Source organism: Bubalus kerabau, chromosome 2 (genome assembly GCF_029407905.1).
Source record: "Bubalus kerabau isolate K-KA32 ecotype Philippines breed swamp buffalo chromosome 2, PCC_UOA_SB_1v2, whole genome shotgun sequence".
In the NCBI taxonomy this organism is placed as follows: Eukaryota; Metazoa; Chordata; class Mammalia; order Artiodactyla; family Bovidae; genus Bubalus; species Bubalus kerabau.
The window spans coordinates 192,341,343-192,369,115 of record NC_073625.1 but is presented as its reverse complement, the minus strand read 5'-3'; the positions used below and the strand labels follow the sequence as shown (position 1 = coordinate 192,369,115).

Genomic DNA, 27,773 nt, shown 5'->3' with positions numbered 1-27,773 from the left:
TTTCCTTATGTGAGTAGGAAGACAGTGCAGCAACTAGAGAGAAGGTGGCATGTCAAAGAAGATTGGGGTGGGTGACTGCAAGCATGTCCAGCAAACACACTGGTCTCTGGGTTTCCTTCACTGGAGCCGGGTGTGCGTACAGGCCGTGTGTTCCCCAGCTGCTCTCTGAGACTGAGTGACAATAGCTGTCTCCTCCACTGGTATGCTGTCGTGCCTCTTTGCCGACATGAGCTCACCTTTTAACCACAACTCACAAATCTTCAGAGAGCCTTGGATACTCAACCACCTCCTGGGTCAGACCACAGCCCTTTTTGTGTGGTGAGTGGAGTTTCCAGTCTTGACTCACAGACGTGAGGCACTGGACTCCTAAGACCAGGGGTCAGCAGGTTACACTAACAGACCACAGGATCAGATTTCCCAAGAGCATTCAGGGACTCAGATCCACACCTGAATCAATCTCTACATGTTGTAGTACATCAGATTGATTATCTTCTTTGCAGTCAAAGATGGAGAAGCTCAGTACAGTCAGCAAAAACAAGACCTGGAGCTGACTGTGGCTCAGATCATCAGTTCATTATTGTAGAATTCAGGCTTGAATTGAAGAAAGTAGGGAAAATCACTAGGCCATTGAGGCATGACATAATCAAATCCCTTATGATCATACAGTGGAGGTGACAAATAGAATTCAAGGGATTAGAACTATGGAGGAAGGTTTGTAACATTGTAGCAGAGGTGAACACAAAATCCATCCCAAAGAAAAATGCAAGAAGGCAAAGTGGTTGTCTGAGGAGGTTTTACAAATAGCCAGGCAAAGAAGAGAAGTGAAAGGCAAGGAAGAAAGGGAAAGATATATCCAACTGAATGCAGAGTTTCAGAGAATAGGAGAAATGAAAAGATCTTCAATGAACAATGCAAAGAAGTAGAGGAAGACAGTAGAATGGGAAAGACTACAGATCTCTTCAAGAAAATTGGAGATACCAGGGGACATTTCATGCAAGGATTGGCACGATAAAAGACAGAAAAAGTAAGGACCTAACAGAAGCAGAGAGGCTAAGAAGAGGTGTCAAGAATACACAGAGCTATACAAAAAAGCTCTTAATGACCTGGATAACCACCATGATGTGGTCATTCACCTAGAGCCGGAAATCCTGGAACATGAAGTCAAACGGGCCTTAGGAAGCATCACTACAAACAAAGCTAGTGGAGGTGATGGAATTCCAGCTGAACTATTTCAAATCCTAAAAGATGATGCTGTCAAAGTGCTACACTCAATATGTAAGCAAATTTGGAAAACTCAGCAGTGACCACAGGACTGGAAAAGGTCAGTTTTCATTCCAATCCCAAAGAAAGGCAATGCCAAAGAATGTTCAAACTTCTGGACAATTGTGCTTATTTCACAAGCTCACAAGGTAAAGCTCAAAATCCTTCAAGCTAGGCTTTGAACCGAGTATGTGAACTTAGAACTTAGAGATATCCAAGCTGGATTTAGAAAAGGCAGAGGACCATGCGTGCACAGCTTCCCCAACGGCTCAAGAAGTAAAGAATCCCCCTGCAATGCAAGAGACACAGGAAACACAGGTTCAGTCCCTGGGTTGAGAAGATCCCTGCAGAAGGAAATGGGTGTAGAAAAGGCAAAGGAAAAAAAGAAAAGGCAGAGGAACCAGAGATCAAATTGACAACATTCGTTGGATCACAGAAAAAGCAAGGTGATTCATCAAAACATCTACTGCTTCATTGACTACGCTAAAGCCTTTGACCAGTGGATCACAACAAATTGTGGAAAATTCTTAAACAGATGGGAATACCAAATCACAGAAACCTGTATGCAGGTCAAGAAGCAACAGTTAGAACCAGACATGGAACAACAGACTGGTTCCAAATTGGGAAAGGAGTATGTTAAGGCTGTATACTGTCACCCTACTTACTTAACTTACATGCAGAGTACATCATACAAAATGCTGGGCTGGATAAATCAAGCTAGAATTGAGATTGTCAGGAGGAATATCAACAACCTCAGATTTGCAGATGATTCCACTCTGATAGAAAGTGAAGAGGAACTAAAGAGCCTCTTAATGAATGTAAAAGAGTTTAAAAGCTGGCTTGAAACTCAACACGAAAGAACTAACATCATGGCATCCAGTCCCATCACTTCATGGCAAATAGAAGGGCAAAAGGTGGAAACAGTGACAGATTTTGTTTTCTTGGACTTGACACTCACTGTGGATGGTGACTGCAGCCATGAAATTAAAAGACACTTGCTCCTTGGAAGAAAAGCTATGACATACCTCGACAGCATATTAAAAAGCAGAGCCGTCACTTTGCCAACCAAAGTCTGTATAGTCAAAGGTATGGTTTATCCCGTGTTCATGTGCAGTTGTGACAGTTGGACCATAAAGAAGGCTGAGCACCAAAGAACTGATGCTTTTAAACTGTAGTGCTGCAAAAGACTCTTGACAGTCTCTTGGACTACAAGGAGATCCAACCAGTCAATCCTAAAGGAAATCAGTCCTGAATATTCATTGGAAGGACTGATGCTCAAGCTGAAGCTCCAACACTTTGGCCAGCTGATGTGAAGAGCTGACATTGGAAAAGACCCTGATGCTTGGCAAGACTGAAGGCAGGAGGAGAAAGGGATCACAGAGGATGAGATGGTTGGATAGCATCATCGACTCAATGGACATGAATTTGAGCAAGCTCCAGGAGATGGTGAAGACCAGGTGAGCCTGGTGTGCTGCAGTCCATGGGGTCTCAAAGAGTTGGACACGACTTAGCAACCGAACAACAAACCGCAGCATGTGCATCATTTGCCCATGCTGCCTTGGCCAGTATTTTCAAACTGTGTTCCTAAGAACCGGAATCATTCCCATGGCTATTTCAGATGTTCTGTAAATGCTGGATCTGAATCTTAGTTTATTTTTAACCATTAAAACACTGTCCAAATATGTAGATGTACACCCTCATGGAGGGAAACGTAACTCCCACTCCTTATGAATGGGCTGTGCATAGCTACTTCCTCCTGCAGAGGACAGTGTGAAAAGAAAGAGAAAAATAGTACCTGTGCAGTGGGACACCTGACAAACACACTTATACCACGTAACTGAGGTCAACATCATCCATGTGGGTCATGTTGATGGCATGCACTCTGGATGGGATGTGATTAGAAGGGCCGTCTCCTCTGTGGTCTTCCTCCCAACAACCGTAACCCCAGTGCAGTCATGAGAAATTATCAAGCAAATCCCAATAGTGGAGGGACCCCTTACAAAGATTCCAGATATAGTAGATACTGGTACAGATCAGATCAGATCAGTCGCTCAGTCGTGTCCGACTCTTTGCGACCCCATGAATCGCAGCACGCCAGGCTACCCTGTACATCACCAACTCCGGGAGTTCACTCAGACTCACGTCCATCGAGTCAGTGATGCCATCCAGCCGTCTCATCCTCTGTCATCCCCTTCTCCTCTTGCCCCCAATCCCTCCCAGCATCAGAGTCTTTTCCAATGAGTCAACTCTTCGCATGAGGTGGCCAAAGTACTGGAGTTTCAGCTTTAGCATCATCCCTTCCAAAGAAATCCCAGGGCTGATCTCCTTCAGAATGGACTGGTTGCATCTCCTTGCAGTCCAAGGGACTCTCAAGAGTCTTCTCCAACACCACAGTTCAAAAGCATCAATTCTTCAGTGCTCAGCCTTCTTCACAGTCCAACTCTCACATCCATACATGACCACAGGAAAAACCATAGCCTTGACTAGATGAACCTTTGTTGGCAAAGTAATGTCTCTGCTTTTGAATATGCTATCTAGGTTGGTCATAATTTTCCTTCCAAGGAGTAAGCGTCTTTTAATTTCATGGCTGCAATCACCATCTGCAGTGATTTTGGAGCCCAGAAAAATAAAGTCTGACACTGTTTCCACTGTTTTCCCATCTATTTCCCATGAAGTGATGGGACCGGATGCCATGATCTTCGTTTTCTGAATGTTGAGCTTTAAGCCAACTTTTTCACTCTCCACTTTCACTTTCATCAAGAGGCTTTTTAGTTCCTCTTCACTTTCTGCCATAAGGGTGGTGTCATCTGCATATCCGAGGTTATTGCTATTTCTCCTGGCAATCTGGTACAGTATACCGTAATAGAAAATACAGCAGTCATGTGCTCAGTCGCTTCCAACTCTTTGTGGTTTCATGGACTGTAACCCGCCAGGATCCTCTGTCCATGGGATTTCCCAGGCAAGAATAGTGGAGAGGATTGCCATTTCCTGCTCCAGGAGGTCTTCCTGACCCAAGGATCAGGTCTCCTGCATTGGCAGTTGGTACTGGATCAAAATAATATTCCTCAAAACTATCAACATCATCAAAAGCAAGGGGAACCCAAGAGGACATGGTGACTAAATGTCATCTGGTGTCCTGGATAGGATCCTGGAACAGAAAAGGAACAGTAGGCGGCATAATAAGGAAGTCAAATGAATTACGGACTTTGGTTAATGCTACTCTATCGGTATAGAGTCATTTATTGTAACATGTGTCATACTAACTTAAGATGTTAGTAATAGGGAACCCATGTATATGGAAATTCTCTTCTCAATTTTTCTATAAACCTAAAAAGGAAGTTTTTTAAACTAACTGAAACCCACTGGGGTGTGTTATGGTGACCTCCCAGCCACCTCAAGTTTCTTGGCTAAGTTAACTCATTTTTGTGTACCTCAGACCTCCTGTTTGAATCTCAGCGTCATGACACATATGAAGCCATAAATACTGAAGTGTATGGGCAGTTTGGCTGCCAGGTCAAGTTTCTGGGTTGGCTGCTCTGAGCGGGGCTATAAGCATGCTGACCTGGCACTTACCCAGCCAGGACTGCCAGCACTGGGTCCACCTTCAAGTCTGCTATGTCAGCTTCATTCTTCAGGCTGACTTATTTGTGAACCTGAACTGGAGACGATGGGGTGCCCTGCCCTCCCTTGCTGGGCTCACCCCCTCCCCACGCCAGTCCTGTGGACATGCACTCCCTCCCCACCCAGCAGGTGGGCTACCCATCAAGGGCTGACCTGGCAGGGGAGGGTCCTGCTCCCAGGTGCCCCTGACCCCCAGCCACCAGGGCTCCCCACCCCTCTCTGGGCAGAGGTCCCACATGGGCAGTCCCCCTGCTAGAGTCACATCAGCACTGACAGGGGATGCCTTGGGAGGCCCCATGTCCTGTGAGATGCCGGCTGGGTGCCTATGGGGTGGGCCCACCTCAAGCCCCCACCAAGAGGCCCCTAGGCGCCTCATTGGCAGGCTCCCTGGTGCCACCTCTTTGCCACCTAGAGTTTCCTGAAGTCTGCGGTGAAGGGGTGGGGTGGTCACACCATGACCTCTAGGGGTCCATCTGGTGGGGAGGATCCCTAAGAGAGGCTAGGGGCTTGCTGGCCTTCTGAAGGCCATAATTGACTGGAGTTGGGGTGGCAGACACTTGTGGTGCATTACCCCACCTCACCTCTCTGGGCTCTGTCCTGGGGGGTCAGGACTGTCCTCCCCCCAAGGACCCATGCCCCCCGCCCCCGCCCCGTGCTCTGCCCCTCTGGCCCCAGCATCTGCCCGATCTCTCCTTCCTGAGGAGCCCAGCCCGGCCACATCTGGGGATCAGCAGTGTTTATAGGTAACCCCTCATGGGAACTGGGGCAGGCCTGGGAAGGACTCTCAGCAGAAACCTGGCAACCGGGGGCCTCCTTGCGTCTGCAGTGCCTAGCAACTGTTGCAGTGATGCCAGCCTGTTGACTCTGGACACTCCACATCCATGGTGCAGGGCCACCTCCTACATGCCCTCCTGAGGCCAGCGAGCTGACCGTGGAGACCAGTCTCTGGGATATACGTCACGTCCAGCAAGGGAGTCCTTCAATGACCCCAGGATGGGGCTGCTTCTCTCCAGCTGAGCAATCCTTCCAGAGGGAGCTGAGCAGTGTCCCCTCCTGTGGCCCCAGGATGCTGAACTCCTCAGTGGCAGATCAACTGACTCGACTGACCCTGAAACTCCTCGAGAAGGTAAGACAGCTGGGCACTTGTGCTTCTAACAGCTTGTTACAGAGCACAGCTTTGACAGGTAAGATTATACCTGTCATGCCCACTTCCAAAGCAAAGCACTTCTGCATGGTCTTAGCCTTGTAGTGAAGAGCTGTGGTTTCTTGGTTCTTCTTGTGTTTGAACAGAACCAAGTAGGGTCTTCTGGAAGTTTCTGCAGCTGGGAGGCAAGCCTGCACCCACAGGATGGAGCACTTCCAGGGCCCCCAACTCTCTCGCAGCCTCCCAGCTTCCAAATTTTAGGAAAGACAGACCCAGCCTGGTGTGGCCTATCAGCTGGGCACAGGGCAGGCAGCCTGTGCACACTCTCAGGCCGGTCTTCGCCTCCTCTGAGGGTCTGCATGGTCCTTTCAGTGCCCCCTCCAACCCCTCACCTGCCTGCTCTGTTCTTTTGCCTGCCACGCTTGCCTTCTGCCCCCCTGGGCTGCCCAGAGAGGGCAGCAGGGATCACCCCAGGACTGGTCTGGATTATAACTGCTCAGCCCTGGGCTCAGTTGGGGCATCAGGGCAGTCAGGACACAGAGCTGGCCTGGCCAAACTCTTCAGAAAGCTGCTTGAAGGTGCCCATAGGTTTCAAGGTGGAGTATGTGTGCTTCATATGGAAAATGTGACCATAGGGCCCCACCTGGCACCAGTCAAGTCATCTGGGCACTTGTTCCTGGCCCAGCCCCTCATACGGAGGAGCCTGTGCCTGGAGCCCGCATTCTCATCCCTCTCTCTCCTCACAGAAACTGGAGCAAGAGCGTGAGGATGTGGAGGGGGCTTCTGAGGACCCCCATGTCGTGCCAGGTAAGAGCCTGGGCTGCTTGGCACTGTGTGGGCCCCAGACCCACCTCCAGGTATGGCCAGACTGTCCTCTAAACTTCACTTTCAGAGCAGAAAGGCCTTGATTATGTCTTTAACACACACACACTCACCCTCATATTGTATCACCTCTGTCTGCACACCCAGGAGGGCACGTTCATCACTCCATCTGTAGATGAGAAGAGGGAGGCAGAGAGGGTAGAGAACCAGCCCCACTGCCTTGCTCAGATCAGAATCACCCTCGCCCGCATCAGACCATGTTGCCCCGAGCTTGCTCTGGGGTAGTGGGGTGTAGGGGGCCCAGCCATCCACATCCACCTGCCCATCCTCAGGTGCCCAGACCAGACGTCTCCACATCCCCAACCTGGCTGGCAGTCAGTTGCTCAGGCCCCAGGAACCAGGGGAAGTGCCGCCTTCCCTGGCATTCTGGGGTTCTGGGCTCAGGGACATCTGGGCAAGGTGCTGGGGAGACACTGTTCGTTCTTCACCACATGGTGAAGCTCCTTGTGCTGCGGAGTTCCAGGCAGTGCCCGAGGGCAACAGATGGAGCCCAGGGCCGAAATCCAGATAGAAAATCCCAGATCAGTTCACATGACCAAGGGCAAGCACAGGCATGTGCTGCGCTCAGTCGTGCCCAACTCTTTGCGACCCCATGAACTATAGTCCACCAGGCTCCTCTGTCCATGGGATTTTCCAGGCAAGAATACTGGAGTGGGTTGCCATTTTCTCTTCCATAACACAAACATGGAACACTACAAATGGGCCGGGAGTGGGGATGCCTGGGGGTAGGGGGAATGGGGACTCCTCGGGGGGAGTCAGGATTCCTGGGGGTGGAGTGGGGACTCCTGGGGGGAGTGGGGACTCCTGACCCCAACTCGAAGACTCAGCTTCCTGAACGCCCCCTACTGTTGCCCACATAACCCCCATGGGGTGGCCCCTGAGCTCCACCCACAGGCACCTCCCTCCTCCTCTGGGACAGGCAGGTCCTGGAGGCAGGAAAGGCTGGGATGGGGTGCTGAGCCCTGAAGCCTGTACTTCCCTCCAGGAGATGAGGACGGGCCAGAGGCCGCCCTGCGGAGCGCTCTGAGGATGAGGAAGGACCTTCTGCAGAGACTCTGGGTAGGCCTTGTGGACACGGGGTATCTTCACCAGAGCTCTGTGCAGCTGAAGCTGCAGCTGGCGCTCAGAACAAGCACTGGGGTGGGGTGGGGGGTAGGGTATGGGGGTGAGGGTGGGGTTGTGGTCGGGGTCCTGCATGCACACTGCTTCTGATGTTTGTGACGTGGCGGTGGGCAACTGGTGGACCATGGACTCCACAGGAGAGAGGACTCGCCCGCTTCCTGTAGGCTGGGCTCTCACAGGGGCTACTCGCTGAGAAAACCTGCTCTGGCTGCATATGATCAGAAGCGGAAATGCCCCGTGAGGGGTCTGGTTCTGGGAAGTGGGATTCCAAGATGCCCAGGGCTTTGTCCAAACAGACACACTTGTAGCAGGGAATGACACATGGGGGGAGGAAGGTATTTGGGTCCACACGGCAGCTGTGATAAACTTACTGCTCTCTACTGGAAGCGTGCTAGAGAGACAGAGTACCCTCTACCAGCTTCCCTCGTAGCTAAGTCGGTAAAGAATCTGCCTGCAATGCAGGAGACCCCGGTTCAATTCCTGGGTCAGGAAGATCTGCTGGAAAAGAGATAGGCTACCCACTCCAGTATTCTTGGGCTTCCCTTGTGGCTCACTTGGTAAAGAATATGCCTGCAATGAGGGAGATGTGGATTTGATCCCTGGGTTGGGAAGATCCCCTGAAGAAGGGAAAGGCTACCCACTCCAGTATTCTGGCCTGGAGAATTCCCTGGACGGTATAGTCCATGGGGTCACAAAGAGTCAGACATGACTGAGCGACTTTCACTTTCACTACTGACTGGAGAAAAGTCGTCTTTGGTTAATTTCTCCTGTGTGTACCACGCGAAGGGCTTTGCCTCCAGAGTCTGGCTGCAGTCCCAGCTCATATGCATGCTGGGCCCTGGTTGGGGCAAGAGGGGGCCGGGCACAGGACAGTGATTGGCGGTGTGGGGGCTGCCTGCTTCTGACCGGGGTCACACACCTGTGCGCTGGCACTGCCCTGCCTGGCAGAGTGAGGGCTGGGACATGCCCCCACTGAGCAGCCACAGCTCTGCTTTGGTGTTGCAGGAACAGCGCCTCCTGGAAGAGGCTTCCCGGGTTCATCACCACAGGGGAGTGCACGGAGGAGCCCAGGGGTCAGTGCTGCCCCCAGAGGCACCTCCCGTGAGCGTCCACCCCACTGTCTCCCCAGCTCCACCTGCCCTAGACCCACCATGGATCATCCGACACCCGGTACGTCTGCCTTGGGTGAACCTGGGGGCAGAACCAATGGGGAGGGTGCTGTGCCCCCAGAGACCTCCCGCCTGAGCAGAGATTGTCGGTGACTCCACATCTGCGCCCTCAGCAGCTTAAGGAAGTGCGCTGAAGGGGCCATCAGCTCAGTGGCCACAGCGGCTGTAGTCCATGTCCAGCCCTATTGGGACAAACGTGTCCTGTATTGTCAGGCCTCACAGGTGCCCTAAGCACTGGCTGTGTGTGTGTGTGTGGAGGGGCAGTTATCTCCTCATTACAGGTGGAGGCTGGGGTCCCAGCTCAGCCCCAGGTGCTAACCTCTGCAGCAGGAGCGGAAGTATGGGGAGATTCCATGTTGGCTGGGCCTGAATTTGGGGAAGAAATGTGTCAGCTCTTTTCCAAAATTTCCTAATTAACAGAGGAAGCTTGGGCCCCTAATCTTCAGGCTGAATTTTAAGGTGCATTGAAAGGTGAATGCACACCCACTCCTGAGAGGCTCACCCCTGCATATGGCAACAGAAAGCCACTCTTCCTTAAGCAGAAGGGATTGTATTGGGGCAGGTGGTGCCCAGAGGAAGGAGGGGCAGCAGCTGGCCCCGGCGGGCTGTGGTCTCAGGGGTTGGGAGCATGAGTAGACGACAGGCAGGAGGTGCCCCAGTGGGCTGTGGCCTTGCGAGGAGGAGATAACAAGGCCGGAGGTGGCCAAGGCCAAGCTGAGAAGGTTCTGAGTGGGCATGGCAGGGAGACCGATGGTGCCAGCGGGCCGGGTTGTGACCTGGAGGATGTTTATCCCCTGGGGGGACCTGGCTGCCCGTGTGGAGGGAAGGGAGAGGGATCCATCCAGTGGAGCCCCCAGAGCCCTGGCCCTGGCACTGTCTGTGTCTTCCCCAACTTTCTGCCCCTGGAACCTCTACCAGGAACGGTGGGAGAGGGGTGTAGGTGCAGGAGGCTCACTTCCTGCAACCCCTTACCCCAGTCGTGCTTGGGTGTCTCAGCCCGGACTCCAGTGACACCACAGGGCAAGCAGGACCCAGGGTGGTTGGGATGAGTTTTCCAGAGACCCTGGGGTGGAGCTGCCATCGGCCACTCCGGCTGCCTCTTTAGTCTGCACCAGGTGGTGGGCTGTGACGACACCAAAGCTGCCTGCCACCTGTGTGTGTGCAACCTGCTAGCCGAGGGGGCTGGTAACACACAAAGAGGGTACGAAATGTGCACCTCTGGGTTCATAAGTCAAATTTCACTGGATCAGCTCTGTTAGCTTACCAGTCTGGGGCTGCCTTCCAACTGCAGCAGCAGAGGTGGACAGTTACAACTGAAGCTGTGTGGCCACAGAGCAGGAACAATACCCCATCCGGCCCTTTGCAGGATGTTTGCCAACCCTGTCTGTGCCATCCTTTCTGTGAATGAGGGAGAGGGACAGGGCAGGGCCTGGTGCATTCAGAAGAGGATTAAAGTGGTAATCAACACTCAGTGCATGCTCTGAGCTGTGGTGCATTTGTGTTAACTCAGGAGAGAAGCCAGAAGGTGTTTCCATGCCAGGCTCCTTGGATGCCTCTATTAAAGCAGAAGTAATGGACACAGGGATGAGCTTAGCCCACTGACACCAGGAAATGTGGGAAACATTAGAAAACGCCATGTTTCGCTCAGCTTGAGCTCCATTACAAAATATTAATACCACAGTCTTTGCACTTAAATGTCAGACATTTACCTTATCGCTGCCTGGAAGCTGGATGTCTTGGATGGAGGTGCTGGCCAACCTGGTTCACTGAGCATGACCTCCTGGCTAGGAATTGGCAGCCTTCTTGTGGTGTCTCATGGGGCAGAGAGAGTCTGGTGTCTCTTCCTCTTATCAAGGGCACCAGGCCTATCAACCTAGAGCCCCACCCTTATGCTCTCTTTACCTTTATCACCTCCTCACAGGCCCCATCTCCAAATGCAGTCACTTTGGAGCTTAGGGTTTCAGCATATGAATTTGAGCGGGGAATAAACATTCAGTCCATAACATGCTATGTCCTAAGTGAAACCCAGATGCAAGTATTTATCTATTTGCACACTTGTTTAATCTCTAGGGTTTCTCGCCTAAAATCTCCCATGGATGGATGGATGGATGGATGGATGGTGGATGTCTGGATGGCGGGTGGTGGGTGGTGCTGTAGGTCACTATTCCCAGGGCACATGCAGATAATGGCTTGTCTGGCTCTTCCAGGCCCCCCCACCTCCTGCCACCATCATCCAGCAGCTGCCTCAGCAGCCACTCATTGCGCAGATCCCCCCTCCCCCAGCCTTCCCCACCCAGAGGTCAGGAAGCATCAAGGAAGGTAAGTGTCCACAGTGAATGTTGTCGTGTTCTTGTTCAGTCACTTAGTCGTGTCCAACTCTTTGCGACCCCATGGATTGCAGCACGCCAGGCTTCTCTGTCCTTCACCATCTCCCAGAGTTTGCATAAACTCATGTCCATTGAGTCGGTGATGCCATCCAACCATTTCATCCACTGTCGTCCCTTTCTTCTCCTGCCTTCAATCTTTCCCAGCATCAGGGTCTTTCCCAATGAATCAGTTCTTCACATCAGGTGGCCAAAGTATTGGAGCTTCAACTTTAGCATCAGTCCTTCTAATGAATATTCAGGATTGATTTCCTTTACCATCGACTGGTTTTATCTCCTTGAAGTCCAAGGGACTCTCTAAAGTCTTCTCCAACACCACAGTTCAAAAGCACCAATTCTTCGGTGCTCAGCTTTCTTTATGGTCTAACTCTCACATCTGTACATGACTACTGGAAAAACCATAGCTTTGATCATACAGACCTTTGTTGGCAAAGTAATGTCTCTGCTTTTTAATATGCTGTCTGGTTGGTCATAGCTTTTCTTTCAAGGAGCAAGCGTCTTTTAATTTCATGGCTGCAGTCACCATCTGCAGTGATTTTGGAGCCCAGGGAAATAAAGTCTATCACTGTTTCCATTGCTTCCCCCTCTATTTGCATGAAGTGATGGGACTGGATGCCATGATCTTTGTTTTTTGAGTGTTGAGTTGTAAGCCAGATTTTTCACTCTCCTCTTTCACCTTCATCAAGAAGTTCTTTAGTTCCTCTTTGCTTTCTGCTACGAGGGTGGTATCGTCTGCATATCTGAGGTTATTGATATTTCTCCTGGCAATCTTGATTTCAGCTTTTGCTTCATCCAGCCTGTCATTTCACATGATGTACTCTGCATAGAAGTTAAATAAGAAGGGTGACAATATACAGCTTGACATACTTCTTTCCCAATTTTGAACCAGTCTGTTGTTCCATGTCCAGTTCTAAGGTTGCTTCTTGATTTGCATACAGATTTCTCAGAAGGCAGGTCAGGTGGTCTGGTATTCCCATCACTTTAACAATTTTCCACATTTTGTTGTGATTCACAGAGTCAAAGGCTTTGGCATAGTCAATAAAGCAGAAGTAGATATTTTTCTGGAACGCTCTTGCTTTTTTGATGATCCAGCAATGTTAGCAATTTGATCTCTGGTTCCTCTGCCTTTTTTAAATGCAGCCTGAACATCAGGAAGTTCACAGTTCACATACTGCTGAAGCCTTGCTTAGAGAATTTTGAGCATTACTTTGCTAGCATGTGAGATGAGTGCAATTGTGCAGTAGTTTGAACATTCCTTGGCATTGCCTTTCTTTGGGATTGGAATGAAAACTGACCTTTGCCAGTCCTGTGGCCACTCCATTGCCCTTCTTTGGGATGTTGTCATGGGTTTATGAAATTCTCTACTGAAAGAAGAAATACTTTTGTAAGCAGGGTAGTCATGTAGGGCAGGGGTCCTTAACCCTCGGGCCGTGGACGAGCACTGGTCCGTAGTCTGTTAGGAAGCAGGCTGCAGAGCAGGAGGTGAGCGGCAGGCCGGTGAGCGGAGCGTCATCTGTATTTACGCTGCTGCCCATTACTCGCATTACCGCCTGCACTCTGCCTCCCGTCAGATCAGCAACGGTGTTAGATTCTCAGATTAGTGGTAACCTTGCTGTGAACCATGCACTCGAGGGATCTAGGTTGTGTGCTCCTTGTGAGAATCTAATGCCTGATGATCTGATTCTGCATTATGGTCAGCTGAATAATTCTTTCATTATATATCACAATGTAATAGTAATAGAAATAAAGCATAAAATAAATGTAGTACTGGAATCATCCCAAAACCATCCCCCTTGACCCCAGCCTGTGGAAAAATTGTCTTCCATGAAACCAGTTGGAGACCTGTGATTTAGGGCCATTTTTCTTGGCTACTCAATGGAAGCTATGCATTTACCAACGTGAAAATAATTTTACTTTGAAAAATCCTTACTGATGGATATCCCTGAGAGAAGGGCCTGGACTCAGAATGGAAAGAACTGGGCCCACAGTCCCGACTCGTTCAGTGATTAGCTTCTCAAATTGTTGGTTAAACTGCTTTTTCTCTTTAAATAACTTTCGAAATACTTTTATTTGAGAACCGCTCTACTGAGGTGACACAGACTAAATTGCACGTAGTTAAAGTGTACAGTCTGAGAGTTTTGCACCTGCACACTCCTGTGAACCCATCACTAAATCAAGGTGGTGAACATGGGCCCCACCTCAGGCCCGGCCTCCCGCCATCCTGCCTGCTTCGTCACTGGGCATTGATCTGTGTCTCCTATATTCTGGTCTGAGTAGAATCAGCCAGTGTGCACTCTTTTTTTGTGCAACTTCTTTCACTTAGCAACACTGCTCTCAGACTCATCGTTCCTGTTGGGTGCAGCAAACCATGGCTCCTTGAAATTGCCAAGTGGCAGTCCTTCCCGTGGATGGACACATTTGTGATCCTTTCACCTGATGATGAAATTGGGGTTGTTGCATTTTTGGTTATCACCACAAAACTCCCTGGACATTCACGTTTGAGTCTGAGTGTGTATTTCTCCTGGGTACATACCTAGGACTGGAGCAGCTGAAAGGTGCCAAGTGTGTGCTTAAAACTGCTGCATGTGAGAGGTCCGGTTTCTCACATCTTCTCCTGCACATGGTGTGGTCAGTTAGTGGGGATGGTGCTCAGTTAGTAAGGGTGGTGGTCTGTCACTGTGGTGGTCGGTTAGTGGGGGTGGTCAGTCACTGTGGTGGTCAGTTAGTGGGGGTGGTCAGTCACTGTGGTGGTCGGTTAGTGGGGGTGGTGGTCAGTTAGTGGGGATTGTGGTTAGTGGCAGGGGTGGTCGGTCATCGTGGTTGTGGTTTGCGTTTCCCTAACGACGGGCAGTGATGAGAGTCTGGAGGCAGACCTGTGTATAGAATCACCTGATAAGTGTTCTCTGCCCTGTCCTGGTGACCACAGCTCCACCATGTACATGCTACATGGCCCAGGCCAGCCTGCAGCCCCTCAGGGGGGCTGCTCACATCGAGACCCACAGGAAGGTGCCCTGCAGGTGCAGGGAGAACCGCCCACCGGCCTCTCCTCACCACCGTCCTCGGTTTTTCCAGATGAACTTTAATGACTATCAGGCCCTAGAGGGGAACCCAGCACAGTGTGTGTGTATGTGTGTACTGCACGCATGCAAGTGTCTGTGTGCCTTAAAAAAAGTGCATTTAAAATCATTGGTAAAAATGAAACAGTCAGTAAGTAGCTAGCTATTCAGAAAAGTAAAGTCACATTCCTTACCCTACTCTTTGTACCAAAACAAATCCCAACTAGATCAAATACTGAATGTAAAAATAGGAAATCTCGAAAGTACTCTAATAACCACTTTGGAGAAGTCTTGGGCTGTTTCGTATGAAGTTAAACTCTCAGTTTCTGTGGCATCCACTCTGCCCCTGACTCTTCATGACTGTTCTCCATGCCAGTTCTACCTTTTAGAAAATCTTCTCAGAAACAGACACCAGTGTATCATCATATGGAAGTACGTTTGAATTAACCACCCTTCATTGTGTCTCAGACTGTCCCCTGGAGCCCCCATCTGTCATCTGGGGAGACCGCCCCCTGGGGTCCCCATCTGTCATCTGGGGACAGTCTTTTACAAGGCCTTGCAGGACAGGCTCCTAAGCTCTCTCAGCATTCACTTTCTTCTGATGTCCCCCTGTTCTTAAACATGAGTGTTGTTGCTGGATATTCAAGTGTAGGGTGATAGTTATTTTCTCACAACATCAGGACCACCTAGATAATCCAAGATAATTGCCCCATCTCCAGATGCTTTTCTTAAAAAAATTAATTAATTAAAATTTTTTTAATGATTAATTTTTAAAACTGTGGGGAATTCCCTGGCAGTTCAGTGGTTAAAACTCCACCCTTCTGCTGCAGAGGGTGTGGGTTTGATCCCTGGTCGAGGAACTAAGTTTCCATATGCCATGTGCACGTGAGGAGTCCAGTAGCAGGAGGCGCTGCATGGGACCTGCAGACCCACAGGCAGCACTCCATTCCCGGAGCAGCAGGGTCACGGCCCCCACTGTGAGTGACCAGCCCTCCATGCCCCCCGCACACAGAGGTGGTGGAGATGATGCTAATGCAGAACGCACAGACACACCAGCTCCTCATGCAGGCCTTGATGCTCAGAGCCCTGCCCCCGCCAGCACTCGCGCCCACCCCCCTGCACCTCACCCCACAGGTAGGCTCCACGCCCAGGCCAAGACCAGAGGACCTGGTGGCTTCGCCTCCAGAAACTCATGTGTTTCTGGCTCCTGGTCTGTGTTTCCTGCCTAAAGCCCCTGGTGCTCCCCAGGGCAACCCCAGGGGAGGACAGGTTGTGCCGGCCAGGCCCAGACAGCTGCCCTCTGAGTTGCATGAGCTCTGTGGGAGCCTGGTCCACCCCTGCCCACCACTTCTGACCCTGACCGCGTCCTGAGTCAGGGCCCGTGTGGCGGGAGGGGGCTGGGGAGCAGCCGGCGTCCTCGCTGAAACACTCTGCTGTGTGTCCTGCTGAGGATGCACAGCGCGCCCGCCTGGCCACCCAGAGGCCGCCCTCCATCCACCACCACCACCGCTATGCACCTCCAGCCCTCCTGCTGGCCATGCCTGCGCCTGGCTCCCCTCTGGGTTACTCCGTGTGGCCCCTGGTGGTCTCTGCCACTGCTCTCCCGCCTGCTACCAGCTTCCTGCCCAGCACCACGCAGCACATGACCGGCCCGTCTGTGGCCACCCTTAGCACGTAAGTCTGGGCCAGGCTCTGGCCCGGTCTCCTGGGCCTGCAAGGCGGGAGGAACCCCAGGGCCCGGGTCACCTCTCCTTGCCCTCTGTCGGGCCGGTGGCTGCAGCGGGAGTCTGCGGAGGCCTTACCAGCTCCTGAGGGACAGGGGAGGGCTGGGGAGGTAACCACGGCAGTCTTGGTCCTGGTTGCCATGGCTGAGTGAGGACCCTGTGCCATCCTCCCAAGGGAGCAGCCTGAGGCGGGGGTCATTTGTCCAGCCTAGCAAGGGTGGCCCTGGGAGAGCCCCAGGATAAGCCCAGCTCTGAGGGCCCCACCGAGGCCTGGTGGTGAGACACACCTGAACGTGGTCTTTGAGCCAGACCAGGGCAGCAGCAGACACCCTCCTTCCCCTCAGGATGGCGTCCAGTGGGGTCCTGCCTACACAGGCGCCAGGCCCGTGACCTCATGGTGGGCTCAGGTAAGCAGCAGGCCTCGTTCTCCCCAGGGGTGGGGAAGCTGAGGCCCCTGGACACGGGGCTGTGAGGATCATGAGGGGACACAGGGATTTGACCAGGAAACAGGGGTCAGGAGCCAGGAGAGAAAAGGTCGATGGGTTCAGCTATATAAATGCCATGAACACAGTCACACATGTGGTGCCCGGGGAAGGCGCTGCGGCAGGATGTGTGCCTGGCATGACCTGGGTGAGGGCAGGGCATCTGGGTGAGGGCAGGGTGTCTGGGTGAGGGCAGGGCCGCGGGCTGGCTTCTCCTCCTGAAGTTAAGCACTAAAGCTGGTTGAGGGGGATGCTCCTCCATCTAAGCCAGTCTGGATTCTCCCAATGGGACACGAGACCTCTACCCCATTTTTTGCTCTTCTATATTTTTCTGGTGGAATTGCGCTTCCTGGATGCTTTAATATCATTTCCACGTAAATGCCCTTTGCAAGCATTATGCATGTTTGCATTGGCCCCTTTGGGGATGTTACCTCTTTCCTCAAGTTCCACACGAGCAGGAGCTCTGCTTGGGTCTGTGTCCTTGGAACTGCGCAGCCGCCAGAAGGCTCCTCAGAGGAAGAGATGACCTTGGAATTGCCCTCCAACTGCACACAGGCTCCCCTGCTGGGCTGACTGCACCCCAGGCAGCTCCCCAGTGTTGAGTGCCACGGGCCTGGGTAGAGCGTGTGCCGATGTCTGCACGTCTTGTTCAATGGGCAATTAAAGGTCTGACCCAATTTCCGTATTTTCATGTTGACGTTTTCTTTTAATAAAAATTTCACCACGGTTTGTGGGATCTCAGCTCCCCAGCCAGGAGTCTAAGCTGAGCCCTCAGCAGTCAAAGTGCTGAGTCCTCATTACTGGACCACGAGGGGGTTCCCATTCATGTGACATTTTCTAACACGGCTTTTCACTTTGGTTTTACTTCTCAACATAATTGTTAACTCTATAGAGGGAAGAGGTTGGACAGCAGCTTGTCATCTTTGGTTGGCCTGGGAAATTGGACAATCTGTTTTGTTTGCCTTTGGAGTCAGGGGAAACCCAGCCCTTCCCTCGGGTGTCTTCCTCTTGAGTCTCCCCTGCCGTCACATAGGACGTTTCACGTGTCACCAAATGTGTGTGGGGTTTGCCCACAACAAGCAGGTCCCTGTGGTCCTGGTCGGGTGTCCTGCAATTCAGCTCAATTCTGATACCGCCTGCCTGGAGGTGGGGTCAGATCCCTCAGGTCAAGGGCTCAGTCTCCTAGGACTGTCCCCCCTTCAGATGCCAGTCACAAATCTAGGGCTTACCTGTGTCCCCAAGGAGTGGGGTGCGTCACCTCCCAGCCTGCATGTGTCTGCCGACCTGGACTCCCTGCACCTTAGGCTGGGATGGTGTGGAGGCTTCCTCACGTGGGCCTGACCACCGGTCACTCCATCTCCAGCCCCCTCCCTACTCCAGGGAAGTTCCGAGTCTCTAGTCCTGGCTTGGTCTTCCCAGCAACCAGACTCATCCAGAGTCACCTCATCATCACGTGGGAATTTACGAAGGTTTCAGGATCCCCATGTCAGGAGCTGAGGCAGCGGGTGGCGTGAAGACTAACACACGTTTTCTGCCACTGCACACCTGGCCTTGGCGGGTCAACCAGGATGAAGGAAATAGGTTCCTGAGTCTGGGAGAGTCCAGTGCTGTGAGAGCGTGGCAAGGCCACCACTGGGAGGGCCTAAGGGAAGGGAGGTCAACGTTGAGGACACGGGGTGGGGAGAGAGCACCCCCATGAGTTGGCCAATCCGGGGCAGCTTAAGAAGTCTCAGGAGGCCCTGGAAGTGGGGTGGGCCTGCCAAGGAGGCGGTGCTGGGGTCCAGAGGTGGGGGCTTTGCGTGGTGTGATACTGCGGCATAGTAAGAAATGTGTATTTGCTTTTGTTCTGCTTCCTGGCACACAGCTCCTAAAACCTTTGTAATCTGGACAGCATGCTAATGAGGTGACTCTGGGCCCCTGGAGGGCTTCAGTAGGATGGGGGCTGGTTGTCCGAGGAGCCCACTCTGATTGGAGGTTGGAACTTAAGCTACACCCCCAACCTGAGGGAGTGGAGGCTGGAAGTTGAGTCAATCACCAGTGGCCAATGACTGAATCCATCAATGCCGCAGTAATAGAACCTCCATAAATCCACTAGAAGATTTGGCTGGTGAACATCTGGGAGGTGGTGCACACCCTGCTCCAAGGGGACAGACACGCTCCTGTGTTCCAGACCCTCCCAGACCTCACCCCTTGCACATCTCCAGCAGGCTGTTCATCTGTGTCCTTTACAATAAAGCAGTGTTCCCTGAGTTCTGTGACCATTATAGCAAATTACTGAACCCGAGGGATGGGGAGGGTTATGGGAACCTCTGATTTCTGGTGAAGTTGGACAATGAGTATCTTGGTCTAGAGTGGCAGGCATTTTTTTTTAAAATAGTATTTATTTTTATTTATTTGGCTGCACCAAGTTCTAGTTGCAACATGCGGGATCTAGTTCCCTGACCAGGGATCAAACCTGGGCTCCCTGCATTGGCAGCTCAGAGTCCTAGCCGCTGAACTACCAGGGAAGTCTTGAGAGGGTTAATAGCCTCGGTAGGGAGGCCAGGATAAGATGGTTGGATGGCATCATCAACTCGATGGACCTGGGAGATGTCCATGGGAGTCCATGGGAGATGGGAGAAATATCAATAACCTCAGATAAGCAGATGACACCAGCCTTATGGCAGAAAGCGAAGAAGAACTAAAGAGCCTCTTGATGAAAGTGAAAGAGGAGTGAAAAAGTTGGCTTAAAACTCAACATTTAAAAAACTAAGATCATGGCATCTGGTCCCATCACTTCATGGCAAATAGATGGGGAAACAATGGAAAATAATGACAGACTTTATTTTCTTGGGCTCCAAAATCACTGCAGACAATGACCACAGCCATGAAATTAAAAGACACTTGCTCTTTGGAAGAAAAGCTATGACAAACCTAGACACTATGTTAAAAACAGAGACGTTACTTTGCTGACAAAGGTCGGTCTAGTCAAAGCTATGGTTTTTCCTGTAGTCACGTATGGATGTGAGAGTTGGACTACAGAGAAAGCTGAGCACCAAAGAACTGATGCTTTTGAACTGTGGTGTTGAAGATGACTCTTGAGAGTCCCTTGGACTGCAAGATCAAACCAGCCAGTCCTATAGGAAATTAGGAAGGACTGATGCTGAAGCTGAAGCTCCAAAACTTTGGCCACCTGATTCAAAGAACTGTCTCACTGGAAAAGACTGATGCTGGGCAAGATTGAAGGCAGGAGAAGGGGATGACAGAGGATGAGATGGTTGGATGGCATCACTGACTCGATGGACATGAGTTTGAACAAGCTCCAGGTATTGGTGATGGACAGGGAAGCCTGGAGTGCTGCAGCCCATGGGGTTGCAAAGAGTCGGACACGACTGAGCGACTGAACTGAACTGAACTTGTGGGCCTGAGCCCTTCACTTGTGGGGGCTGCACTGGCTCCTGGCAGTTAGTGGTAGAAGTGTTGTAAGGAGAGGAATTTTAATGGTTGTGCCAAGTGCCCTAGTGGGGGTGCTGGTGGGGCTCCCCTCACCAAGATGTCAAGGACCATGAAGCAGGAGGCACTGCCTGTGTCCTGTGGACCTGGCGTAACTCTACGTTGCCTTCAGGGCCTGGAGCCTGCGAGGTGAATCTAGGACACTCCCAGGACAGTAGAGGGCTGGGAACCCAGGCAACACGTGGAGCAGGGGCTCTGCTCAGGCGACGCTGGATTTGCAAGGAAGCTCTGGGACCAGGCAGGTATGGATGTGAGAGCTGGACCATAAAGAAGGCTGAGCACCGAAGAATTGATGCTTTTTAACTATCATGTTAGAGAAGACTCTTGAGAATCCCTTGGACTGCAAGGAGATCCAACCAGTTAATCTGAAAGAAATCAGTCCTAATATTCACTGGAAGGACTGATGCTGAAGCTCCAATACTTTGGCCATCTGATGGGAAGAACTGACTCACTGGAAAAGACCTTGATGCTGGGAAAGGTTGAAGGCAGGAGGAGATGGGGACCACAGAGGATGAGATGGTTGGATGGCATCACCAACTCGATGGACATGAGTGTGAGCAAGCTCTGGGAGTTGGTGATGGACAGGGAGGTCTGGCGTGCTGCAGTCCATGGGGTTGCAAAGAGTTGGACATGACTGAGCAACTGAACTGAACTGAACTGGGACCAGGCAGCATGTGTCTGGGTGAGGAGGGCAGGGGGTGGGGGCAACCAGTGGAATGAGACAGAACCAAGACGCCCTGTGGCCAGCAGATGGCCTGGCTGCTGATGGACCGTGCGGTGGCCTTCTCTCAGATTCAGGTCAGGACACTTGCTCACATTCTGTACTAAAATTCAAGGGCTGTTTAAAACACATATTAAAACACCCAATTAATAAGAAAAAAGGAAAAAACAGTAGAAAATGGGCAATAAGACACGAGCAGTTGCCCATCTGGTGGAGGGGATGCCAACGGGGAGGGTCACTGGTGAGAGAAACACAGGATGGCTGTGCTGTACACATGGACGCTGTCCACGTGGAGGGTCAAGGCACACCCAGGTCCCTCAGAACCTGGTACCAGGTAGCAGGACCCGGGGGCCACTGCTATGGGGTGCTAGGGTGGGCGGGTGGGAGGGACACACCATCCAACCCTGGAAAGCTTCTCACTGCATCACCCTGTAAATCTGGACCCTCCTCCAGCCCCAGCAAGTCTGCTCAGACTTGAACACAGGAGCAAGTCGCCTGTGTCCAGACACGACCAGAGGTCCTGAGGGGCTGGCCCTAGTGGCAGGTAAAGACCCTCCAAACACTTGCTGGCAGGACCAGCGGGTCTCAGGACCCTTCAGTCCCTTAAAAGGACCCAGAAAGCAGAGAGCTCTGCGGGCATATCATTGGTCTTTGCCACGTTAAACTCTAAACTGAGAACAAGCTTAATGATTACAAGCAGGTCATGCAGCCAGCAGCTCAGGAAAATGACAGACCCGTGTCCCCAGGAGCCACTGGAAGTCCAGGCTCAGGATGCAAATCCAATGGGAAATGCGTTTTCATGTTTCTAAAATCAACTTATGGGAGAAACCAAATTCTTAGAATCATAGTTTTCTGAGTTTTAGATTCTCCAAGAGGCAGTGTTTTGTTGCCCTGACTCGTCTGGAGCTCCGTGGAGAGTCTGTGGCACTATGGTTAGTGCTGGGGCCTGAGGTCGAGGCGACCAGGCCCTGAGTTGGCTCAGTGCCTGCCCCCTCCGCATCTGCCCCACTTGCGAGGTCAGAGCGTGGCACAGCTCTGGAGAAGGCTCTGAGTGACCCCTGGGTTTACTTTACTGTTCAGAAGGCAGGCCTGAACAGGACAACAGGAGGGCACTGTCCAACAGGAGGATGGGATGTGGCAGCTGGAGCTCTGCTATGCGGGTGCCATGGCAGAGGACTCAGGAATGACCTACGAGCAAATGCTTGGACCGGGGACCGAAGGGCGGGGGCGGGTGATGGCAAAAGACCTGAGGGTCCCCTGGGGTGGGGGTGGGTCGGCTGGCCTCGAGGCCATCCTGCTCCTGTGGGGGCTGGGTGGGACTGAATCCAGCAGGATTTCAAGGGAGGGCACACCCACCTGGGCTCCTTGATCTGTCCTGAGATGGGAGAGATGCCCCCATGCCAAAGGCAGAGCCCCGGGGAAGGGGTGGTTCCCATGCCCCACCTCTGTATGATCTGAGGGCTGAGAACTATTTTATTTACAGCACTGGAAATAACACACTGGCTGTGTCCTAAACAAAGGAAGGACTGGAAGTTGCCCCACAGGGCAGCAATGGCCACCGAGACCCTCGGTGTGGGGGCGCCCTGATCTCTGGGGCTTCCAGCCACAGATCTTCCAGCCACAGTGCGTCACCTCCGTCAGAAGAGGCCTCTGCTCAGGGGCTGCAGCCTGGTCCCCATGTGCTTGTTCAGCTCCTGGAGAACCTGCTTCTCCTTCTGGTACATCTGAAAGAAACGGGTGGAAACCAGCTCTGGACTGGCCCAGAGGCCTGGCCTCCCCTGGCCCTGGGGCTCTCTCCCTGAGGCCCATGGCCTCCCACACAGCCCGAGGCGGGCAGCCCCAGGACAGAGGAGCTCCTGGTGTGAGCCTTGGAGCCAGCAGGGGCAGGGGGTGGGGGGCCGGGGCTGAGCTGGTGGTCTTGGGTATGAAGAGGAGGGGACGGCCTATCTCGGGGTTAGAAGAAGGGGTCAGACTGGTTGACTTGCTCCAAAGCCTGGGAGCGGGTGTGTGAGGACAGCCCCTCCTGGGGGGAAGGGTGGGCTGGTGGGAAACCGCCCTGGAGCGTCCCTGAGATGCTGCTGGAGCAAAGGGCAGCGAAGCTGAGGAGGGGGATGAGGGGGCTAGAGCAGGGTTAGGGGTGGGGGACAGAGCCAGGGTGTGGCCAGCGTGGACCCAGGAGCCTCGGAAGGCCGGGGGAGGCCAACTGTACCAGGACCATTTTGTTAATTTTCAAAAAACGTTTTTCTATGCAGTTCAGAGAGCCTGTTTGATTATGAACATAATTTGAGTTAATAAAACGCAATTATGGTTCTATACCAACACAGACCTTTATAAACTGAGTAAATACTGGTAGTCTTCGAGGAAACAAACCACCACATGATAGGTCTGGATCAGACACTCTAATGTCCTAAAACCTGTTTCCAACTGACAAATATCATTACAATAACTCAATAAAGAGTTTAACTTTAAGTCATTTTAGGATTTCATGAAATTCACAGCAGCATCTCTCCTTGGACTTCTCAATAGTGAATGAATAAAGGAGTTACGAGCACTTAGGGAGCCCAGTATTTAAAACAAACACCATCTCTTTTATAGTGGGCCCTATCAATTCCTCATTTGGCTGCATTTCTCCATTTGGTTTTCACACTGGAAAACCAAATGGAGGCAGGGGACAGGTCGCACAGCCTGGTTTCTGGAGCCTGGGCTGCAATGTGTGCCCGTGTGTGCTGCAGACAGGGCAGGGCTCCTACCTTCTGCCATTCGGCCTCCGTGCTGTGTGTGAAGCCCAGCAGGTGACAGAGCCCATGGGTGGCAGTCACCTGTCAGAACAATTAAGAAGCTGCCTCAGAGAGTGGTCAGGATCAAGCCATGAGCTGGGGTGGTGGTGGCGGCGGTGGCAGTGGAGGAGGAGAAGGAGGAAAAAGTCAGGGAGGGCAAGTGGATGCCCAGTGGGAAGTGAGGAAGCCTCCTCTGGGCCCAGGCAGGGCTGCGGGCAGGTGGTGAGGTCATAGGGGTGGGTCTGGTTAGCAGGAGTAGGTCAGGCCCCTGTAGTGGGGTGTGAAGATCAGGATCTCCTCTGGGGTGGGGGGAGCTGTGGAGACATGGAAAACCAGGGCAGGGGAAGGGGAGGTACCCAGCGTTGCCATGTAGGCGGGTGCCAGCCAGCAGGAGAGTGGGTTGGCCTGGCCCAGTTGCCAGGGAACTGAGGATCCTAGGAGTGCAGGCTGGCTCTCCACTGTGGGTAAGAGACTTCTCAGAAGGTGCTGGGGAGTGGACAGTGTCCACAGGTGACCCTAGCCCACAGCTCCCCGCAGCACACAGACACTAGTCACGGAGATCCTGGAGTTGAGACCGGTGTTAAGCAGTGCTGTCTACGCTGCGGTTCTCACCACTTGCAGGGAGAAAGCACACCCTCCTCAGCAACCCTGACGCCTGAGCACAGGGCGTCTCGCTGGGAAGTTTCACTTCAAGTCTCGGAAGCACTAGGATTCCCCAAAGATGATACTTTAGGGTGCGGACAAAGGGAGACACCTCCATTGAATCCATGGGGACACTGAAACACGACTCAGTCGGACACCGCTTTTCAGAACACTCCCGCCATCCTGCCATCCTTCATGGCATCAGGGGAGGAGACAGATCTGAAGGTGCTGGAGGCCGGAATCCCGCCCGCTTCTAGCAGTTCAGTAAGAAGCTCCTTCAGCCTGTCTGAACTGGCTAAAAGGCAGCCAGCTCATCTCCAGAGGCAAAGCTAAGAATCAGGCCACTCCCGGGGCTCCCTCCTCCCAGGATGCTTCCTGTCCCCTCCCCTCACCCAACACTGCCTCGGGGGCACAGACCCATGCCCCAGGCTCTCCTCTCTGAGGTGTGGTGAGAGGGCCCGGCCCCTGCCTGCGGGTTTCCCCCAGGAACCCTTGTCCTACACAAGGATTATGGTGTGGACGTCCATGTCCCCTCCACAACCTCCTCTCATGGCCTGGATGAAGGACATGGGCCTCTGCTTTGCCCATAAGGATTTGTCATTTCAGCATCCCACTTACAGTCAGGATGTCATAGTAATCTTCATCTTCCTTGCACTGCTGGAGGATAAACTCCACACCCAGGAAAATGTCTCCTAAATTATAGTCATCTGGAAAGTCGGGCTGGGGGATTTCACCTGCTTTCAGATTCTGAAAATGAGGAAATACACACTTGCAGAACATGACCTCAGAACACTAACTCGCCACAGGCCCACAGGTTTCTACCCTGAAAGACCCTGTGTTGCTACTTCCAAGGCAGACAAATCAGGACTGTGGCAGGGACACTACACACAACTGACTTAAGATGTTCCCACACTGTCAAAATAATTATTTCCATTTCTTTCATCCTTCCTAATGCACAACTACCCAGCTCCAAAACATCTATGGAGCTAAATCACCTCATTCTGTTCTTCCCAGTTTTGATACTGATCACATGTTCCCACATAAAGACCATTCCATTCAGCTGAGGGCTGTTCACACTAAGTCAGTCAAATATTTTTATTTCTTTTTATGGAAAATAAATGGACACTTTAATATATTTTTATATTACATGTTGAACATTTAATTCTCTTTCCTTTTTCAATTTATTTCCTTAGGTGCGATCCTGGTGGATTAAACAGTTATCAAGACTTACTTCAGGTAAACTGCCAGACTGCTTTCCAAAAGGGCTGCCCCAATTTATGTGGCCACTAACAATGCAGAAAGTCTCGAATGAATCATTCACATAACATAGGTAATAACCTGATGCCTGTGTTAGTTGCTCAGTCGTGTCCAACTCTTTTTGACCCCATGGACTGTAGCCTGTCCGGCTCCTCTGTCCATGGGATTCTCCAGGCAAGAATACTGGAGGGTTGCCGTACCCTCCTCCAGGGAATCTTCCCGACCCAGGGATGGAACTCTGGTCTCCTGAATAGCAGGCAGATTTTTTTACTGTTTGAGCCACAGGGAAATCCTCATTACCTGATAGACAGCACATATTTGTTTAAAATATTTGCCCAAGTCTGTCCTTTTATTATCAGAGTTATTTAAAATTTTCAACCCGTACATATCCATTATTTAATCACACTTAAAACGGCAGAATTCACTGTTACGAGGAGGGCGGGGATCACCCTCCTTCCTTCAGCAATATGCTCTGATCAGTAGCGACGGTCACATCTTACTCTCTACTTCCGTGTGTATTTGAAATTTTCGGAGCAACACTGACAGTCCTGTCTGGTGTAATTAACGGAATTCACAGCGGAAGGTAGGCCGGACGAGAACAGGAGGGCAGCCTTTACCTCGTGAAACGGGAAGGAGAGCACGTCGGTCGGGGTGTCTTGGTCTCGGTAGATCCTGTTCATCTGCTGAATCTTCCGGTTGTCGACGCAGACAACGCCCAGGTCGAAGGCCCGCACGCCCAGGGCCCCGCGCACCGCCTGCAGCCTCTGGCGCAGTAGCGCGCGCCGCAGGGGCACCGCCCGCTGCAGATTGCGCAGCGCCAGGCTCATCTCGACTTCGGGCCGGTGAATCGTAAAGCCCGCGGAAGTTCTGTAGCAACGCACGCGCACGCACGCTCACGTCACCCCGTTCGGTGGAATCCGTTGAAAACTGTCATGGAACGTGCGCTTTACCGAGAGAAAGACGCAGCACTGGGGGCCTGGACCGACGGTGGAGTGCGAAGCGCCGGACGGCCGGTGACACACACTAGAAAACGGGCCAGAGGGGAGGGCCCAGCGGTGTAGGGGTGCACGGCGGGCCCAGCGCGCGCCGCCCCACTTTGGGGAAGAGGCGCTTACTGAGCAGAAGCGGGCGGACGGGGGTGTGGACGCCGCGCCCCGGAAGCCGCACCGCCGCCGCCCGGCCGGAGAGCGGAACCCGCGCGCGGCCGGGCACGGGCGGCGCTGGGCGGCGCGGGACCGACCGGAAGTGGGTCCGCGGTGTTTTCTGTTCGCGGGCCGCGGGCAGCACTGGCCTAGGCGGCCACGGGCCCTGCGTGCGTCTCTAGCCCGAAGGGACGGTGGGCGGCCGTGTCCCTGAGCTAGACGGTGAGCACGGCGCGGGGCCCTGGAGGGCGGAGGCCGCCCTCTTCCCCGCCGCCGCGGCCGTGTTGCTAACCGAGCGGGGCTGGGGGAACACGATGGGCGCGCGGCCAGGGGCGCGGGGATGGGACATGGCGGGTCCCGGGGCGCAGGGCCAGGGGCGTCGGGAGGGGGAGGCACACGGCCGGCAGGACTCGAGGGGTGGGTGCGCGGCGGGCGCCGAGCCCACCCATTGGTCCGCCCGAGATTTGGGTTGCACTGCACCCGCGATCTGGCGGGGCTGCCTGTCTTTCAAGAGCACTGTGTACTTCGAGCTAGATCCTGGGGGTAGTCGCCACTGTGTTAAAACGCAAATTATTTCCTTGTTTGGAAAAAGTATTGGTGCCCTGGTTACTGGGAGAAAAAATTAGATGGGAGGAACATTAAAAACACTAACTTTTTAGCAGTGTACATTGTAATTCTCTGGGTGTGGAGATTGAAAGACGTCAGAAACTCCTGTCTTGGAAAGTGCAACTGGCATATACTTTCTTATTGCTATTTTAGGTTTTCCATAAATTTACCAATTCAGTAAGATGTTTTGGTGTTTTTTTTTTTTAGTCTTAAAGGATCATGCTTTAAACCCCCATAAGTGAAGTAAAGTCGCTCAGGTGTGTCCGACCCCATGGCTTCTCCCATGGGATTT

At 52.5% G+C, this 27,773-nt stretch overlaps 3 protein-coding genes across 6 annotated transcripts in view; 2 read left to right on the top strand and 1 right to left on the bottom strand.

Annotated features, from left to right (window-relative positions):
• Nucleotides 1-226: 226 nt before the first annotated feature.
• C2H21orf58 (chromosome 2 C21orf58 homolog) lies at nucleotides 227-16,087 on the top strand. Its single transcript, XM_055570137.1, has 9 exons — nucleotides 227-318; nucleotides 5,947-6,007; nucleotides 6,772-6,832; nucleotides 7,893-7,966; nucleotides 9,035-9,199; nucleotides 11,406-11,517; nucleotides 15,651-15,772; nucleotides 15,825-15,907; nucleotides 16,015-16,087. The coding sequence occupies exons 1-9, from the start codon at nucleotides 227-229 to the stop codon at nucleotides 16,085-16,087; spliced, it is 843 nt and encodes a 280-aa protein (XP_055426112.1).
• Nucleotides 16,088-22,512: 6,425 nt separating this feature from the next.
• On the bottom strand, nucleotides 22,513-26,571 carry YBEY (ybeY metalloendoribonuclease). 2 transcript variants are annotated; one of them, XR_008710784.1, is made up of 5 exons: nucleotides 26,351-26,571; nucleotides 25,095-25,223; nucleotides 24,191-24,292; nucleotides 23,808-23,876; nucleotides 22,710-22,781 (listed from the first exon to the last, which is right to left on the bottom strand). XR_008710784.1 is itself a non-coding variant. In XM_055569865.1 (4 exons), the coding sequence occupies exons 1-4, from the start codon at nucleotides 26,558-26,560 to the stop codon at nucleotides 22,695-22,697; spliced, it is 495 nt and encodes a 164-aa protein (XP_055425840.1). In that variant the 5' UTR covers nucleotides 26,561-26,571; the 3' UTR covers nucleotides 22,513-22,694. The 2 variants fall into 2 exon arrangements, 1 of the variants encoding a protein (XP_055425840.1); XM_055569865.1 differs by lacking the exon at nucleotides 24,191-24,292 and having other exon boundaries at nucleotides 22,513-22,781.
• Nucleotides 26,572-26,606: 35 nt separating this feature from the next.
• The window catches only part of MCM3AP (minichromosome maintenance complex component 3 associated protein), a 42,688-nt gene continuing 41,521 nt past the window's right edge, over nucleotides 26,607-27,773 (top strand). Inside the window, exon 1 of one of the 3 annotated variants that reach the window (XM_055569863.1) lies at nucleotides 26,607-26,746. The gene's annotated coding sequence lies outside the window, so the exon portion shown is untranslated. Of the gene's footprint in view, nucleotides 26,747-26,940; nucleotides 27,098-27,773 lie in introns of those variants that run through there. The other 2 variants (XM_055569862.1, XM_055569864.1) reach the window with 2 other exon arrangements.

What these genes read in the sequence shown, in the direction of transcription:
- YBEY (XM_055569865.1), bottom strand. Translation starts at nt 26,560, where the DNA reads ATGAGCCTGGCGCTGCGCAATCTGCAGCGGGCGGTGCCCCTGCGGCGC. An exon ending in TCTCCTTCCCGTTTCACGAG is followed by an intron (nt 25,224 to 26,350) that starts GTAAAGGCTGCC and finishes CCTCATTTTCAG; the next exon opens with AATCTGAAAGCAGGTGAAAT. An exon ending in ATTACTATGACATCCTGACT is followed by an intron (nt 23,877 to 25,094) that starts GTAAGTGGGATG and finishes TTGTTCTGACAG; the next exon opens with GTGACTGCCACCCATGGGCT.
- C2H21orf58 (XM_055570137.1), top strand. Translation starts at nt 227, where the DNA reads ATGAGCTCACCTTTTAACCACAACTCACAAATCTTCAGAGAGCCTTGG. An exon ending in GGACCCCCATGTCGTGCCAG is followed by an intron (nt 6,833 to 7,892) that starts GTAAGAGCCTGG and finishes ACTTCCCTCCAG; the next exon opens with GAGATGAGGACGGGCCAGAG. An exon ending in CCCTGCACCTCACCCCACAG is followed by an intron (nt 15,773 to 15,824) that starts GTAGGCTCCACG and finishes CTTCGCCTCCAG; the next exon opens with AAACTCATGTGTTTCTGGCT.